This window comes from Cervus canadensis, chromosome 4 (genome assembly GCF_019320065.1).
Source record: "Cervus canadensis isolate Bull #8, Minnesota chromosome 4, ASM1932006v1, whole genome shotgun sequence".
Lineage (NCBI taxonomy): Eukaryota > Metazoa > Chordata > Mammalia > Artiodactyla > Cervidae > Cervus > Cervus canadensis.
This window is the reverse complement of record NC_057389.1, coordinates 1310757-1324906: the sequence shown is the minus strand read 5'-3', so window position 1 is coordinate 1324906 and position 14150 is coordinate 1310757. Positions and strand designations below refer to the sequence as shown.

At 36.7% G+C, this 14150-nt stretch overlaps 1 protein-coding gene across 2 annotated transcripts in view; it reads left to right on the top strand.

The window, feature by feature from the left end:
- Positions 1-14150, top strand: part of WDR36 (WD repeat domain 36) — a 50023-nt gene that overhangs the window by 17272 nt on the left and 18601 nt on the right. For both annotated transcript variants that reach the window (XM_043464488.1, XM_043464489.1), the window contains 8 exons: positions 1148-1202; positions 2765-2897; positions 3175-3350; positions 3776-3896; positions 4384-4449; positions 6152-6238; positions 7367-7512; positions 13583-13697. In XM_043464488.1, coding sequence (XP_043320423.1) covers positions 1148-1202; positions 2765-2897; positions 3175-3350; positions 3776-3896; positions 4384-4449; positions 6152-6238; positions 7367-7512; positions 13583-13697 — 899 coding nt within the window. The remainder of the gene's footprint in view (positions 1-1147; positions 1203-2764; positions 2898-3174; positions 3351-3775; positions 3897-4383; positions 4450-6151; positions 6239-7366; positions 7513-13582; positions 13698-14150) is intronic.

Below are 14150 nucleotides of genomic sequence, written 5' to 3'. Positions count from 1 at the left end.
CGACACAAATCAGTGTTTATTTAGTGCTAGCATTTAGGTATGGTTTTCAGGGTAAAAGCATATTCATCTTCAAGCATAAACATGATGAATGTTTGTAACACTGTTAGTATAGTTAGGGGGCTAGATAGATGACGGTGAGCACCTCTGCCTGTTATCTGCACACTTATCCAGCGAAAAGAGTGGTAGCTCAGTTTTCTTTGTATAATCATTAAAAGAGCAATCAGAAATGTTTGACCATCCAGATTTTCCTTTCCAAAGCCCTTACAAATTCGAAAGGGAAAATAAGATTTTCAGAGGTTTAATGTTTATCCTATTAGTTATTAGTTTTAAATCAGTGTTTCTGTTCAGCTTAACAAATTTCATTGACTACCTATTCTGTAATAGGCTGGGAAATAATGATGGGAATATTCTCTGCCCCAGGGTTATCTCTTTAGGTTTTGTGTGAGAGTGACCTAATCTGTGCCTAAAGAATTTAAAATATGAATAAATATTTTATTGTCATTATAACAATCTCAGGTATCTCTGCTCTATAAACTATCATTCATGGCTTGATTCTGAAATTCAGAGCAGCATCACTGTTTTCATGTAACATACAAGTAGTATTGTCAGTTCAGTTCAGTTCAGTCGCTCAGTCATGTCCGACACTCTGTGACCCCATGAACTGCAGCACGCCGGGCCTCCCTGTCTATCACCAAGTAGTACTCCTTTTTTGTATTACGTTTCTGGTATCACACTGTGGTAAAAAGTGAGATCTGCCTGTATTCTAAGATTTTATTTTAAATTGTATTTGTCATATAAAATAGTTTTTATATATTTTTTTTCTTTCTCTTTTTAATTTCTCTAAGAGGCTGCATAGTATCATAGTTCTTAGCAGTTTAGGATCTGAGTCTGGGCTCTGTCAATATTAGCCTTGTAATCTTAACTTAATTTTTTCATGTAGTTAAGTTTCTTAGTTTCTTAATCTGAAAAATGGTGCTGTTTACCTCATAGCATTATTTTGAGTATTAAATAGATTAATATACCTACTTGGAACAATGTGGGGCAGAGTAAGAATTTAATTAATAGCTACTATATCATTTTTTAATATGTAGTTAATTTTATTTTTCTCCCCCCCAAAAAATGGCTTTCACTATTTTTCCTTTTGTAGTAAACTTCTATATACATTTGCGGGATGGAAAGTTGGAGTGACAGCGCTTCAGCAGGTTAGTATTTTTCTGTTAAGTTAGATAAGAAATGAAGGCAGTAGTAGGATCTTTCAGTTTCAGGGGCCAACCAACCACATTTGTGGACCTAAAGACAAAATAATGTATAGTCTAGTTTTTTAATAAATATTACCCTGAAAAACAATGTTTTAGAAATAGAATTGAAAACAATGCCTTTATCTATAAATATTTGTGGAAACCTTTTTGCCTGGAATTAGTCTCTTAATTCTGTGGTTGGCTGAATCCATGTTTACCAATCATTTTGTAAGCATATAGAGTCCAGTGCCTTGGTCAGAGTGGAGATAAGGTTTTTCAGTGAAGCAAGGGAGTTTGTAGGTCATACAGAGAACTTTGTCAGTGTGTTGAGATTTGTAGCTTGAGTTAATCGGTCGGTTCAGTTCAGTTCAGTCACTCAGTCGTGTCTGACTCTTCGTGACCTCATGGACCACAGTACGCCAGGCCTCCCTGTCCATCACCAACTCCTGGAGTTTATTCAAACTCATCTCCATTGAGTCAGTGATGCCATCCAACCATCTCATCCTCTGTCATCCCCTTCTCCTCCTACCTTCAATCAGTGCCCAGTATTAATTGTTTATTAGATGCTGGACTCTTCCAGAAATAACTGTTTTTGTCTTTATGAGTTTGTAGAACTGTATGTCTGAATGGCTGTATTGCTGCAAAGAACCTTACATGTTGGACATGCATACAGGCCGTGTACTTTATCTTTCCAAATATCCATTGCCTATACCTGCTCAGTTTATACACATTTCTCATTCTCTCACTTCCATCACCTTGCTCTGCTTTTACCTACCCAGAAAATCCCAAAGGTGATGATTAGGTTCTTTGAGGGCCAGCCATCATATTTGTTTTAGTATCACCAGCTTCTACACAGGGTCTCATGCATACTAGTTACTTGATGGCAAATTAATTACATGTTTAGCCTGATTCCATTTTGTAATAGTACTGGACATTGATTTTCTGTTCTTAAATACAGAAACGTAGTATAGAGTCTGTATGTAATACTGTTGTATAAAATGAAGATTAAAATCATAGACTATTAGAGCTGGAACAGACTAATTGTATAACCTATTTGCCTTTTAACATGGGTTATAGGTTTTCCTTGTATTCTTTGGATAGACCATTCTTCACTTCCTTTGTAGTTGGCCTTTTATGTTGCCATGCATGCAGTGAACCTTTATATGTTGTCTAAGAGTTGTCTTTTCTTTGTTTCTGTTCAGGCAATAATGATCTGTATTGATTTCACATATCAGCTCCTATGTATTACGGCTGTTTTCTTAGCAAGTTAACTATGTCTGTGGGTGGGGAAGTGATGATGACTACCAGACTGAAGCTGGGAAGTAATTTGGAAAAATCATTCCTAAATACTTCCATGCCAGATATCAATTAAAGTATGCCAGAATGCCAATATTCATTGTTTTTGCCATCTCCGGAAAGATATTCCATTATCAATACTTATTTTGGTAACAAATAATGATGCGATCATCAGTATTATTAAAGCTATTTGATTAAAAAAATGAAAAGTTGAGTCATTTAATTTTCAGGCCCCGGCTGTGGATGTTGTGGCTGTTGGTCTCATGTCGGGTCAGATTATCATTCACAACATTAAATTTGATGAAACTTTAATGAAATTTCGTCAAGACTGGGGACCTATTACTTCAATTTCATTTCGCACAGGTAACTCTCAACTTGTTTATGGATGAAAATTAAGAACACTTCAGATGTATTACTTTTAAGTTCATAGAAATTTTCTTAATATTTGCTTATAATTTAATCTAATAGAAATGAATGAAATACTGGAATATAAAGAGCCAAAGGAATATTGGTAGATTATTGGTATATAGTCTTTTATTTTAAATTTATATTTATGGATTAAAAGAGTGGAGAGAAGAATTATTAAGTTTAATTGTTTGATGGTGCATGTTTTTATTAGTTTATTCTATTTTAACAACAGATGGTCACCCAGTGATGGCAGCTGGAAGCCCATGTGGCCATATTGGACTCTGGGATCTAGAAGACAAAAAGTTAATCAATCAAATGAGAAATGCACATTCTACAGCGATTGCCGGACTGACGTTTCTCCACAGAGAGCCGCTTCTGGTCACAAATGGTGCTGACAACGCTCTCAGGGTACTGTGGTTATTACCACCTTACTTTGGGTTATTATAAGCCTGCTCTGATGTACCAGCCTGAAACCTAGAGGGTGAAAGGAACATGGGCTAAGACATGGATACAGATGAAATAGAAGGCGTAGCAGATTGCCGGATTTTCACGAAGTGAGAGAGTTGTGCTGTGCTCAGTCGCTCAGTCGTGTCCGACTCTTTGTGACCCCATGAACTGTCACTCGCCAGGCTCTGTCCATGGGATTTTCCAGGCAAGATTATTGGAGTTGGAGAGAGTTGGACAGCTTATCTTTTCCCTAACCTGCACTCCAGGATCAGTGGTCTGCAGGCATTACCCAGTGCCACTAGATTTATGTAGAAGATGGTTTGACTGCTTGCAGATCACTTGACACATTGTGGGAAAAACCTTACCTTTTTTTAATTTCTTGGCAGATATGGATATTTGATGGTCCCGCAGGTGAAGGCCGGCTTTTGAGATTCAGAATGGGGCATAGTGCTCCTCTTACCAAAATAAGATATTATGGACAAAATGGACAACAAATTCTTAGTGCAAGTAAGTTTCTGCTTTGTGTTAGTTTAATTCAGCAAGTAATGAGAACAAAGTGTTTGATATTTATTAGCTTTGGTATTTATACATTTTTAGATTCAGATGTCCCTTTGAGTGACTTGAAAATCTGAGTAAAATGAGGTGATTGTTTTTGAATACTTCAGGAAACACTAGCTGATATTACTTTTATTTGGAATGTCATTCTATTTAGTAATCGTTGGAGTCAGAATGGACAGATTCCAGAAATGTGGCCCTTGCCTCTTCAGATAATCTGCTGGCGTTTATTAGCACCTCATTTTATCCTTTGTTTTTACTAAATGGCATTCCATGGGCAGTTGAATATTATAAATGAGGTAGTTACAATCAGCTTCCTATTAAAGTGCTGCCAACTAACTTCAAGCTTTTTATAGAATCTAATTTTATAAACGTCATGATTCAAGTGGTCCATTGTTTTGATGAAGCTTGATTAGACATATTCTGTGTATATCAACAGGTCAGGATGGAACACTTCAGTCATTTTCCACGGTACATGAAAAATTTAACAAGAGCTTGGGACATGGTAGGTCTTTTGCAAAATGGAAAAAAAGCTATTGGTCTAAAAAAAAATCATCTCAAAGAGTCTGGGAGATAACCAGAGGAGGTTTCATTATTAAATTTCCTCTTTCTTAGGATAAAATAAAATTCCCTTCTATGAAAGAGCAGTAGTAAGATTGTAAGTCAGTATTGCTGTAGAAGTGGTTCAAGTGCTGCTGTGAGATTGACGAGTTAGGTGTCTTAGGTGGTAAGAACATAACGCTACCACCCGGAAGACATTGATAACGCAACGGGGGCCATCTGCTCAGTTCAGTCCTGCCGCTCAGTCGTGTCCGACTCTTTGCCACCCCATGGACGGCAGCACGCCAGGCCTCCCTGTCCATCACCAACTCCCAGAGTTCACCCAAACTCATGTCCATTGAGTTGGTGATGCCATCCAACCATCTTATCCTCTGTCGTCCCCTTCTCTCACCTTCAATCTTTCCCAGCATCAGAGTCTTTTCCAATGAGTCAGTTCTTCCCATCAGGTGGCCAAAGTATCGGAGTTTCAGCTTCAACATCAGTCCTTCCAATGAACACTCAGGACTGACCTCCTTTAGGATGGACTGGTTGGATCTCCTCGCAGTCCAGGGGACTCTCAAGAGTCTTCTCCAACCGCAGTTCAAAAGCATCAATTCTTGGTCCAGCTCACATCCATACGTGACCACTGGAAAAACCATAGCCTTGACTAGACAGACCTTTGTTGGCAAAGTAATGTCTCTTGCTTTTTAATATGCTGTATAGGTTGGTCATAACTTTCCTTCCAAGGAGTAAGTGTCTTTTAATTTCATGGCTGCAATCACCATCTGCAGTGATTTTGGAGCCCCCAAAAATAGTCAGCCACTGTTTCCACTGTTTCCCTATCTATTTGCCATGAACTTAGTTTTGGCATGGCATGGACCGCATGCCATGATCTTAGTTTTCTGAACGTTGAGGTTTAAGCCGACTTTTTCACTCTCCTCTTTCACTTTCATCAAGAGGCTATTTAGTTCTTGTTCACTTTCTGCCATAAGGGTGGTGTCATCTGTGGAATGCAGAATCTAAAGATGGAAAGGAGCTTACAGAAAGCATCAAAGAAGAGTCCCATCTTTCTACCAGAAGGGATTTTTTAATTCTCTATTCATGCCCATGGTTTTTATCATTTGAAAGATTTTGTTTGTTAAACAAAAATATTCAGGCTTATTTTTAATTAAACTTCTTTGTAAGTTAATATCCTGGCTATTCATACATGTATATACTTCCAGATGAATTTCAGAATCAATTTTAAATCAATGTCCACAATTATAATTCTTAGAATCAAATTGGAGAGTTTTGATATCTTTAAGAATTGTCTCATCTAGGAATATGATATATCCCCAGCATTCAAGTTGTCTTTAATGTTCCTCAGTGAAGGCTTTTAGTTTTTCTCTTATTGGTCCTGCATATTTACAATTACTCAGTGGTATTTTATATATTTTAATATAATTTGCTAATTTTTTTTGCTAATATTGTAAATGCAAGTCTCTTCATTTATATTCTAATGCAGTTTTTAATACCAAGATAGTAATAACATCATATTTATTTTGTACCTCAATTAAATGGGAATGTCTTGAACTTTACATATAAAGTTCAATGAATTAGCTTTTCTTTTATATACATTTTTCATTAAGAAGAATTCATAGCTATATTCCCCTCTCACCTAAACCCAGGATTAATAAATAAAAAGCGAGTCAAACGTAAAGGACTTCAGAATACCATGTCAGTGAGACTTCCACCTGTCACTGAGTTTGCAGCTGGTAAGAAGCTTTGTGCTGTGTTTCGAATTCTGCCCTGTCATTTATTTCCTTCTGTGTGTTTCTTTATTTTCTCCATTTTAGTAAATGTTTTTACAAATACTAATAAGCATCTGGAGGGCCCATCTAATATTAATCTCTTTATTTATTCCATTTTAATAAATGTTTTAGCAAACAATTGAATCCAGGATGCATCCCAAATGCATGCACGTCTTGTGTGGAGACTGAAAGTAACTTACTTATAATTGGAAATTATCTGTTCTAGGCTTTGTTCTCTCTAAACTATAATAAACAATATTTGCTATTTTATTTTGTAACTCTTTTAATTTATTCTATTATAAGCCTGGTATAAGAAAGTCACTAATGTAAAAAGGTAAGAACTGATAACATAGAGCTTTGGCTAATTTAATTAAGATCTAAACACACTGAGGTCTTAGTGAACTGTGTCATTTGAGCAGTGCATCATTCCAAGAAATAATTTTAAGAAAAATGTAGATAGATGATAAGATTGTTGAGTGAAAACTATCATAGAAATAATTGTTTATGCACCATTTCCATTTATAACAACCTGAGTAATTATATATATATATTTTTTTTTTTTTTTTTTCTTTTTTTTTTTACTTTAAGTACCCTCATGTCATATGCTCAAAAATCTTTCAGTGACCCCTTAATTACCTTTTTGGGTGGAGTCTTCTCTCCTTAACATGGCTTTTAAGACTGTTGGTAATGTGGCCCAGTGGCTTTGCCCTCCTCCCACCCCTCTCAGGAAAATAACTGCATTTACTTGTTGTGCTTAATTTTGTTCAAGTTACACTTGGGCCCGTGTGTGTGTGTCTCAGTCCCTCTCCTCTCCACACCCCCCACTCCATTCATTTCTACCTGTTTTACTTCTTTCAAGGAGCCACTTATTACTCTCCCCAGATTTCTTAGTAAACTCCTGAATGCTCTTAGAAGACACTTAATCTTACTGTAATTTCTTCCAATCAAAATCTCTTGTTCAATTGGAAACTCATTGTTAGCAGGAATTACCTGTTTACCATACTATATCTTAGTGCTGAATTATAACATAGAGTATTAAATGCTTATTAAATAAAACAGGTGAATGAATGAGTGATTTTAATTATGTTTTAGAGGAAGCTCGTGAAAGTGACTGGGATGGGATCATTGCCTGCCATCAGGGTAAGCTCTCGTGCTCCACCTGGAACTACCAGAGATCCACCATAGGCGCTCACTTTCTCAGACCAGAAGGGCTGAAGACAGACAACACCACTGCAACAGTAAGCGGCGTGTTTGCGAGGGCGTGTCCTCCTGTGAGACAGCCCTGTGGTGGTCTGGTTATACTCAGGTGTATTGCTGGCAATATTCGTTGAAAGAACAAGGAGCATAGTTTAACATTTTGAAATTATTCCCTACTAGTGTTAAAGTTTTCCAGCTTGGAAAGAAGCTGGAAATTATATATATATAGATTTATGTATAATTTTATTATAGATTTTAAGATTTAAAATTATTAGAATTTCAATAAAATTTTATTGTAATTTTATTAAAATCTTTAAGATTTTAACTTATTTTATTTATTTTAAAGTAAATGTATTTAAAACTTATTGTAAAATTTTAAAATCTGTAAGATTTTACCTTATTAAAGGTTTAAGTTAAGCTTTGCTAAACTAAATGTAGTATATTGGTTACTTAAATTTTCTGTTTAATATAGGATTACTCAGAATACCCTTTGAGGGGGATTTCAGCATTTATTAATATACTTTGTTACCTGAACTATGTTGCGTATATAGTATTATATTCAGTGAACATGAATCTTAAGGTTTCTGCCTTCCTTTTCTCTTTGAATGTAGGAGTAAGATTCAGCTAAATCTTTAGTGAGTTAAAGATGTAGGAGTTATTTAAATTCTTTATTTCTTATATTTGTCTGATTGAGTACTGTCTAAGCCTTTTTTAAATATAGTTTTCTAAATGCCACTGTTAACTTGTAACTTCTTACTCTATTAATATTTTATTTTGTTTTCTTTTGATAATAACATAAGTCTTCTATTGAGTTCTCCTGGAGAAGGAAATGGCAACCCACTCCAGTATTCTTGCCTGGAAAATCCCATGGACAGAGAAGCCTGGTAGGGCTACAGTCCATGGGGTCACAAAGAGTTGGACACAACTGAGCGACTTCACTTCCACTGAGTTCAGGTTTTAGGGTATACAGAAACTGTCAAATTTGGTTTGCAGAGTTGTTGCCTCTGCTTTTTCAAAATAAGTTTTACTGATATAAAATTTATTTACCATGAAATTCACTCATTTAAAATGTTTACTTTAGTGGGTTTTAGTGTATTCATAGAATTTTGCTGTTATCACAAAATCTAATCAGTCTAATTTTAGAACATTCTCATCACTAAAAAAGAAACCCTATACCCACTAACAATAATGGTCATTCTCTCACTTTTCCCTCCATCTCCCCAACCCAGGCAACCTCAATGCCTGCTCTGGGCATTTCACACGGACAGAATCATATAATACACAGCCTCCATGACTGGCTTCTTTCAGTTAGCATGTTTTAAGATTCATCCATGTTGTAGGATGTATCCGTACTTTATTCCTTTTATGAATAATATTTCGTAGATAAAACCACATTTTGTTTAGCCATTGATAGTTGATAGACATTTGTCTTGTTTCTAGTTTGGGGTGTTATAAATAAGGCTCCTGACAAGCTTTTGTGTGGACATGTGTTTTTGTAGTTTCTGTGTTTATACCTTGTTAGATCACCTAACATAATGTAACTGTTTAGTGTTTTTGAGGAACTGACAACCTGTTTTCCAAAGTGGCTGCACAGTCTTATATCCCCACCAGTAGTGTGTAAGAGTTCCGTTTCTGTGTGTCCTCGGCAACACTGTGTTTGTCTGTTCCTTTTGATCGTTGCTGTCCTTGTTCAGTCACTTCAGTCATGTCCAACTCTTTGCAACCCCATGGACTGCAGCACGCCAGGCTTCCCCTGTTTATCACCATCTCCCAGAGTTTACTCGAACGCATGTCCATCAAGTCGGTGATGCCATCCAACCATCACATCCTCCGCTGTCCCCTTCTCCTCCTGCCTTCCGTCTCTCCCAGCATCAGGGGCTTTTCCAGTGAGTTGGCTCTTCACACTGGTGGCAAAAGTTATTGGAGCTTCAGTTTTGGCATCAGACCTTCCGACGATTTCCTTTAGGATGGACTGGTTGGATCTCCTTGCAGTCCAAGGAGCTCTCAAGAGTCTTCTCCAACACCACAGTTCAAAACCATCAATTCTTCCATGCTCAGCCTTTTTATGGTCCAACTCTCATATCCATACGTGACTGCTGGAAAACTATAGCTTTGACTATACATACCTTTGTTGGCAAAGTGATGTCTCTGCTTTGTAATATGCTGTCTAGGTTGGTCATAGCTTCTCTTCCAAGGAGCAAGTGTCTTTTAATTTCATAGCTGCAGTCACCATCTGCGGTGATTTTGGAGTTGTCCTAGTAGGTATAGAGTAGTTTATCCCTGTGTCTTCTGTTCCATGTTTTCCCGGCAATCTGACAGCGTTGGGCATCTTTGCACACACGTCGAGTCGGTGGTGCCATCCCGCCGTGTCCTCCTCTGCCGCCCTTCCCCTCCCACCTCAGTCATTCCCGGCATCAGGGTCTTCTCTTTCACGGTGGCTCAGTGGCCACTTCTGTGTCTTTGGAGAAATATCTGTTCATAGGACCTGCCCATTGTCTAATGGAGTTACTTATTTTTTTACTCTTGAATTGTAATAGCTCCTTATATATTTTGGATACAGGTCCCTTATCAGATATATGATTTACAAATAGTTTTTCCTGTTCTGTGGGCTGATGCTCAGTGGGTGGAGAATCCACCTGCAGTGCAGGGGATGGAGGAGATGCAGGTTTGATCCCTAGGTCGGAAAGATCCCCTGGAGAAGGAAATGGCAACACACTCCAGTATTCTTGCCTGGAAAATCCCATGGACAGAGGAGCCTGGCAGGCTACAGTCCAAAGGGCCGCAAAAAGTCGGACACGACTGAGCGACTAAGCATACACATTCTATGGGCTCTCATTTCCTTTTCTTGTTGGTGTCATTTCAGCATAAAGGGGTTTTAATTTTGAAGTCCAGCCATTTTTGCGATTTTCCGAAAAACATTGCCTAGCCCAAGGTCATGAAGATTTACTCCTGTAATTTCTTCTGAGAGTTTCATAATTTTAGCTCTTAAATTTAGATCTGTAACCCTTCTAAGGTTAATTTTTGTGTACAATATTATATAGGGGTCCAAATTCATTCTTTTGCATTTGGATGTCTAGTTATGTCAGTGTTATTTGCCCAAAACACTATTCTTTCCCCATTGAATGGTCTTGGTACCTTTGCCAAAATTTGTTTGATATGAATGAGGGCTTTTTTCTGATTCACAGTTCTCTTTGATTGTTCTGTTCAGTGAGTCTGTGTCTTTTTTAATGCCAGTATGACACTGTCTTGAGTATGGTCACTCTGTAGTAAAGTTTTTTAAAATCAGGATGATTGAATCTTCCAAGTTTGTTCTTCTTCAAGATTGTTTTGGCTCTTCTGGTCTATTGCATTTCAGTATGATCAGCTTGTCAGTTTTTGCAAAGAAGGCAGCTGAGTTTTTGATGGAGATCTTACTGGTTACACACCTCAATTTGAGGAGTATTACCGTCTTAATATTACTTCTGATCCATAAACATAAGATGGCTTTCCATTTAATTAGATTTTAAATTTCCGTTACCAATTTTTTATAGTTGTCAGTATTCAAGTCTCATACTTTTTCAGTTAAATTTTTCCTAGTATTTTGTTCTTTTCAATACTATTGTAAATAGATTTCTTAATTTCATTTTGGATTGTTTTTTGCTAGTGTATGGAAATATAATTGATTTGATCCTATTTTGTACGTTTTTTTTTGTCAGTGTGTATACTCTGTTCTCCATAGTACAAAACTCCACTCTTAAACTTTTATTTCTAAGCCATAGAGATTCTATCTTAAACTTCTCAAGTTTACCTGAACAGTTGAGTAGCTATTATAATAATAGTAGTATAATTAACAATTACAGCTAACATTTTTTGTGTGCTTACTTTGTTCAGGCTCTCTGCCTGGCACATGCTATTTTATATTATTTTCACAACAGTCTTATGATATGGAATATTGTTAGCCTCTTTTTATAGACAGTAAAACTGAGGTTGAGGTTTAATATAATAAGTAATATGCCCAAGATTAGTAAAACTAGTACTGAGTGGAAAGCTGGGATTTGAACCTCAGACCACTCCTTCTAGAACCTGTATTTTTAATTCTTAGCCTATAGTGATCACCCCTAGAACATTGTGTATGTGTGTGTGTATGTGTGTGTGTGTGTGTGTGTACACACAATATATATATACACAGACACAAACACAGTGATACTTAGCTGGTGCTGCATCAATTGTCTGGCAGAGTTAGCTGTCTGGAGCAAAGGTGGTAACCAGTATACAATAAACCAGTGTTTACTAGATAGCCAATGCACCAGAGTACAATTTGTCACTCACAGGTAACCCTCTCACCTTATTCATTTTCCCTGTTGTGCTGCCTTAAAAAAATAGGTTAGAAGCCATCCTGTTAACAACAATAAAGCCTATTAAAATAAACTCAAGTTCCAAAAAGTATAGCAGTCCCCCCATCCATGGTTTCAGTTATTCAACATTAGTCTGAAAATACTGAATAGAAAATTCAGAATTACACAATTTATAAATTTTAAATTGTATGCCATCTGAGCAGCACTGTCCCACTCTAATATCATCTTTTTATCTAACATGTCCGTGCTCTATACACTGCCTGCCCATTAGTATAGGAAAAAGCATGTATATCTAGGACTTGGTGCTATCCACTACTAAAGGCATCCACTGAGGGTCTTGTAACGTATTCTCTGTGGATATGGGGGACTAATGTATAGTAGTGCCTTCAGGACCATCATTACTTACAGGCTGTGACTGAATGGTAATGAATCTGCCTGCCTAATGCAAGAGACGTGAATTCGATCCCTGGGTCAAGAAGATCCCCTTGGAGAAGGAAATGGCAACCCATCCCAGTGTTCTTGCCTAGAGAATCCCATGGACTGAGGAGCCTGGTGGGCTACTGTCTGTGGGGTTGCAGAGTCAGACACGACTTAGCGACTAAACAACTACAACAATATAGCCTAGTATCTTCATTAGTTCCTAAGACCATAACTAGACAACGTAGCATAAATTTTTGAATTATTCAAAATAGGAAAAATTATGTTAGTGTTCTGTTTAGGAAGACAGAATACTTTTTTAAGATTAGTGCATGATTTCCCACCTAAAAACATTTTTTAAGAAATAAGCTATAATTATCCAGAAAAATATATATAAGTTGAGCACAGTCAAATGTGGATGCTATGTAAATATGTCTTGACTCAGTGGTGTATCAGTCTTACTGTTTTGAGCAGATATCCTATAGTAAGTATTTTCTTTTAGGTCTTAGAAGTCATCTCTTTCTTTAGGCATAAACTCAGCAGTCTTGAATGAACTTCCGGGTGGGTGGCGTCTGACTAACACACAGTGGCAGGCAAGGATTTCTCTGGCCATGACCCACCATGTGGCCAGTCTCATGTTTTTAACAGAAAAAAAAGTCATCTTTTTAATATAATATTGCTGCTCTAAGTGTTGAAATAGGAGTTTATTTTACAGAAACTTTATAAACTAAATGTTTTCCATGCATTATCTTGTATGTACTGTGTGCTTAGTCGTGTCCGACTCTTTGCGACCCCATGGACTGAAGCCCACCAGGCTCCCCATCCATGGAATGTTCCAGGCAAGAATACTGGAGTGGATTGCCATTTCCTTCTCCAGTTACTGTATATTTCCTTCCTAAAAAAAAAGTTGTAATTAAAATACTTGGGACTTTTCCCTTGAACTGAAGCTAATATGGTTTCCGTTTTGTATCTGCTGTAGAAGCAATTACAAAAGTAAAGTAAGGTAATAAGAAATTAGGCAGTGGAATGCTTTGACTTTAGCACTGTTGTGAGTAAATTAAAAATCAAATACCAGTTGATATACCATTCTTCTGACTTTATAAATTTCAGTCGAGTTAATTTTGGTTATGTTTTGCCGTCTTGGAAGTATGGATTTCTCCATACTTAGAGGATGGAGGCAGAATCAAGCAGATATTTTTAATATACCCCAAAATAATCATGTTTAAGAAAATTAATCAAGTGATGCATTTAGTATCTTTTTTAAAAAATGATACAATTGATAAATACTTTGGAAACCATAAAGTACAATAAAAATATTAGTTACTTTCTTTGTCTTCTGTGTTAATTTTTTTTTCCTAAGGCAGTAGATATAACTTCCTGTGGAAACTTTGCTGTAATTGGTCTCTCATCGGGAGCTGTTGATGTGTATAACATGCAGTCAGGTATACACCGAGGAAGTTTTGGCAGGGATCAAGGTATTGGCCGTTTTTTTCTTTTTCTTTTTTTAAAAAAGTATTATAGATAGATAAAAGGCTAATGACTGTCACTGGCATTTATTAAATTCTTGAGTTCCAGGCATTTTGCTAAAGTTGCATATGAGGTATTGTCAGCCCTTTGTGGCAGAACACCATATTGAAATACCCAAAGAGAATAAAGTCATAGTTTTATTAAGGGAAAGTGGATATTATAGAAATTAAAGTTTTTGGTTCCTTCTCCTTGCTTTAAACAGAATATCTTAACTATTTTTTGAAACCTTCCATGGCATCAGCCTGATGGTGGATTTTGTTATTAATCACGTAATAGAATAATTTTCCCTCTGTTCCCTAAAATCCATGTTAAAGATTTTAGGGAAGTTGAATAGTGGGAACTTAGATATTTAAATAAAGTAATCACTCTTTGTGTAGTGTTCAGAGAGGCCATTGCAATTC